Source organism: Passer montanus, unplaced genomic scaffold (genome assembly GCF_014805655.1).
Source record: "Passer montanus isolate IOZ18808 unplaced genomic scaffold, ASM1480565v1 scaffold41, whole genome shotgun sequence".
In the NCBI taxonomy this organism is placed as follows: Eukaryota; Metazoa; Chordata; class Aves; order Passeriformes; family Passeridae; genus Passer; species Passer montanus.
The window spans coordinates 3,723,890-3,728,418 of NW_024368930.1; the positions used below are offsets into that span (position 1 = coordinate 3,723,890).

Consider the following 4,529-nt stretch of genomic DNA (forward strand, 5'->3'; position numbering starts at 1 on the left):
GAAGCTGTATTAGAATCAAGTGGCAGCAAGCCTTTTTTCCAAAATCATTGGAAATTCTGAAGTAAAAGGACAACACGTTCCATGTAGGAAATGGCAGCCTGATCATCTTTGAGATACACACACTGATCACTGTATCTTTATCAAGTGCTGTTCATTGTTTAGCAACTCAAACCCACCTTACTTTCCAGAGTATGTTGCTCTTTAAGTGACAACTCAAAATTAAGTTTCTTTATGAGCTTTCTTAATAGGACTACCATTGACAGAAACAACAAAAAATTGTGAAAAGCTTTTATTTCAATCTTCTGTATTACAATAGGCATAGTTTTATTATTGCTTTTTAAAATTAATTAAGCACTTTGCAATTGTACAACTTCTGGACCTTTTGTCCAGCATATGTGCTTCATTGATATACTGTGTAATGTACAACCCCTTTTTATTTACATGGATTTCATGTTTCTTTAAAAAACATGCTTGAAAGAACCTTGAAACTGTGGACTATTAGACATTCATTTACTGTATGACAATAATAAATACATGTTTTTAAAAGTGCATTATATGGTGATAATCTTTGTGAAGAATTCACTTTTACAAAATCCTCATTATAAGGGAAGTGCTCAGTTTGAACACAGTGCAAGCAGTCAAGTTGTCCTGAGAAGATACAAATGTGGTGTAAGTTTACCTTCACAACAGGTGCATATTAGCACTAAATGGCTTAATCCCATTTTTGTCAACCAGAAGCCATTTCATGTTCACTACTGAGTGTGGCAATAAAACCTAAGTGCAAATATCAGCTCTGCTGTGACAGGTGTCAGTGCTGGTGTGAAGATTTAGCAGCTTAACCCGGAGATGGCTCTCTGCTCCACTGCTCCACTGAGCCAGCAGTGCCAGAACTGCACTGTCAGCCCTTCCCCAGCAGTGCAGGCCAGCACAGAGCAAAAGGAAATTTGGAATAATGCTTCAGTATTTAGTATTCAAGACCTCGCACATGCCAAAACCCTGAGAGGTTGTGGAAGGAAGACAATAGAAGCGCAGCTGAGACTGCTGAGACATTCATTTCTCCACCCCTCTCACAGTGTGCTACATCTGGCATGAACCCTTCTTGTGACAGCCTCAGCTTTACAAAACCTGACCTGGCCAAGGGAACACTCAGCTCTGACATTTGCTAGCACATGACAGTCTGTCCCAGAAGACAGAAACATCCTTCTGGCACGAAAGCAAGTATTGCTCTGAGCTCCAGAGACACCCACTGTGAACTGGTGTCTGGTAATAGAGGGGTTTTTATGGTGTGCTGGGTTTGCTGGTGGAAGAACAATAGTAATGTGAGAAGGAAAAATAGGGGGGGAACAATGCTTGAAAACAGTGCTTTTTATTCAGCACAAGTACTTCTGTGCATGTTCAGACAGGACTGAGCTTTCTGAGTACTCTGCAAAAGGTGCTCAGCAGTTCACAGAATCCTCATTCCTGACTTTGGTTCCTCTGAAAGGCAAAGACCAGTGGAATGAGGCAGCTTCCCCAGCTTTGCTAAATGGGTATCACGACAAAGAAGCAGCATTAAGTTGCCAGACAAATTAATTTTCTTGGGGTTTCTGCACTTCCAGAATTACTCAGTGGACTTCTCAGACTAATACATAACTGGCCAAGGGTTGCTTACAACTGTGACTTTACAAACAACTTGTGATTTTGATAAATAAGCACCAATCCAAAATAAGATGCACAAGTAAGTGGCCTGATTTTCACAGCATAGTCCTAAAACACAGCTCTTCTAATATCTCCAGCCAGCCAGCTCTGAAAGTCTATGTTACACACATAAAGCTAAACTTTCCATGCAGTAATGATTACGTATGGGAACAGTTATGGACAAACTTTTACTTTATAAATTTAAGCCTGTTGCAAATCTTAAACCACACTAAAACCACAGAACAAAAATAGTGAAACAAGAAGCAGAGGAAGGTGGTCTAACAGTGTTCCTGAGCTCTCCCTGCAGCAGAAGGGATGCTATTTATGGGTCTGTGTAATTCAGTGTTTTCCAGTTTCTGCTTGTGTTGCAAGGCTGCAGTCTTGGGAGTTCAACTGTTTTATAATGGCAAGCAGATAAATAAAGTAATCAAAGCTACTTCTGCAGTAGTTCTGGAACACTGGGGAACAACTGTGATTCAGGGTTCTGGAATGCTATTCCAAGCCTCTGTACCCTGCTCCCTGTACTATTTCTTTTCCTTATATATACTTATTTATATCATATCCATTTCTTGAGCTATTATTTTACCAGGAACAGTGATAAAATCATGAGCATTCATGCAGTGCTTTGAGACCTTAAACTGCATTTGCAACACAAGTCCAATATTAGTCTTGTTTCCCTTAGTAAAAGCAGGTGCACCAGAAAAAACCAGAATTCCTGTACCACCACCTTGAGAAAAACCTACTTGGGCATCACTTGACAAAGGTGAGAATTTCCCCAGGCGGATCTGCCTTACACACACTTTGGTAACAATCACTCCTGCTGCAAGGAGGAGATAGGAAAAGGCACCTTTTTTTTTTTCCCAAGGGAAACAGAAGGGCTGATGGCACATTTTCATGTATGTTTTGCTCATAGTAGCATTGAATTTCCAACTCAGATATTAATGGGAACACTTAACGTGGTTACAGCCTTAGTAACATATATATATATATAAATACAAGTACTCCCTACAGCGTCTGTCATCCAAATTATGCATAAATGGAATAGTGCCCTGACTTGGTGAAGTAATATAAACAAAATTAGAAACAAAACCAGTTAAGCCACACTGTCCACTTAGAAAACAAACTGTAGAAAATGGTAAGAGAGATAAGTTTGAAACATTCTATGCAACCAAGAGTATGACTAGCAACAAGAAATGTGTTGTTTTGCTCTGGTAGCCTCACAGCATTCCTGGGAACCATTCTGCAATGACTCATGCAACTCAAAAAACCCACATGGCTTTTCTGTGATGGTATCTCACGACAGATTCTGGCCCTTTTAACTTTCCCAGAGGTTTAGGGCAGTTTGTACAGGCCACTGGCTGCCTCCCAGCCCTGGCACACTTGGCCAGGTTTGGCAGGTTTCAAAAAGAAGACTGTTGCCATAGGAGCAGAGTGCCATGCCAAGGAACAGAGTGCCACCAGACCACTGCTCAGCACCACTCCCTCTGTTCAGATGAAGTGGATCCAGCTCTCCTCACACTCCCTGGGCAGCTTCAGGGGGTGAGTCCGGCACCTGAGGGTGTAATTCTTGCCTCTGTTGTTATCCCAGTACTCCTGGCCGTTGACTTGGTACCTTACTGCAAACTGGACCAGAGTGCTCAGCTGGAGGAGGAAAGGAGGCACAGGAAGAAAGAAAGTGAACACATCGACCTGATCCTGCCCGTTTTCCTCTGGGATGCTGCAGTTCCAACGAGCACACACCTCGTGGATGCTTTCCCACTGGTTGAAGGTGTAGCGCACAGACACCTGCTTCTCAAAAGCAACATTCCGAACCTGGATGGTGCCACTGAGCCCCAGATCTGAGCTGGTCACCCGTTCCAGACACACCTGCTGCTCCTGCAGTCGGGATGAGAAATCCAGACAGTCTGCAGGCTGCTGGAAGTCAGGGACCAAGCATTGCATAGTAAACTCCAAGCTCAAGTTGCTGTACCAGAGATCTGAGTTTATGGACAGCCTGGAAAGGACGTGCAAAGGGATGGATGGATCCTCCCCAGTATGGAAGACTTTCACTTCAGTGAGCTCCAAGCCTAAAGCATCAGCAAACCTGACGCGGTTCATGCGGCTCTGACAGCCGGACTCCTGACACTGCAGTGCTGCTTTCTTCCTCCTCTCGGGTGATGTCGGCAGGGACCTCGCTCGACGACGCATGATGGGCCGCAGGGCTGGGTCACAGCTGGAGGAGGTGCTGCTCGCATGATTTTTTGCCTGGGGGCTCTCTTTGGCTGGGGCACTGCTCCGAAAAGTCTTGCTGCTACTTGTATGGACTGCTGGGGGCTGCTGCTGCTTTTGTGCCACTGCTCCTTGTGCCCTTAACATGTTCTCATAGAGATCTGACAGGTAGCTGGGATTCCTCTGAGGAGCACGCACTTCCATTCTTAACTGGTGACAAAAAATCAGCAGTAACACTGCAGGTGATAATGAGTACTGCCCCCTGAAGCACTTTATTTGGGAATGGCAGCCACAGTAAGGTCTGAGGTTATTGCACTGGATACAGCAAGGATCACCTGGAACAGTATCACCTTCGAACGAAGGGCAGAAGCGTGGCACTGGCAGAGAGCCAGCAGCCGGGCGTTGTGCGGGAAGCCGAGGCAGACTCACTCCCCGATCTCGAGATCGCTGTGCTGGCTGGGGGCCCCCAGGCTCAGGCTGGAAAGGGATTCAAGGCTATCACCGCTGATACTGGAGGAGCTCACAGCCAGGCTGGAGAGCGACTGGAGGCTGTCGTGCTGGATGAAGGACTCCAGGCTGTCGGAGAGGTCGCAGGAGGCGCGGTGCCCGCCCAAGCACCGTGTGCCGGAGCCGCGGGCCAGAGC

General features: G+C 45.5%; 1 protein-coding gene across 1 annotated transcript; it reads right to left on the minus strand.

The window, feature by feature from the left end:
- Positions 1-274: 274 nt before the first annotated feature.
- PPP1R3D (protein phosphatase 1 regulatory subunit 3D) lies at positions 275-4,161 on the minus strand. Its single transcript, XM_039719393.1, has one exon. The coding sequence runs from the start codon at positions 4,087-4,089 to the stop codon at positions 3,166-3,168; it is 924 nt and encodes a 307-aa protein (XP_039575327.1). The 5' UTR covers positions 4,090-4,161; the 3' UTR covers positions 275-3,165.
- Positions 4,162-4,529: the final 368 nt, after the last annotated feature.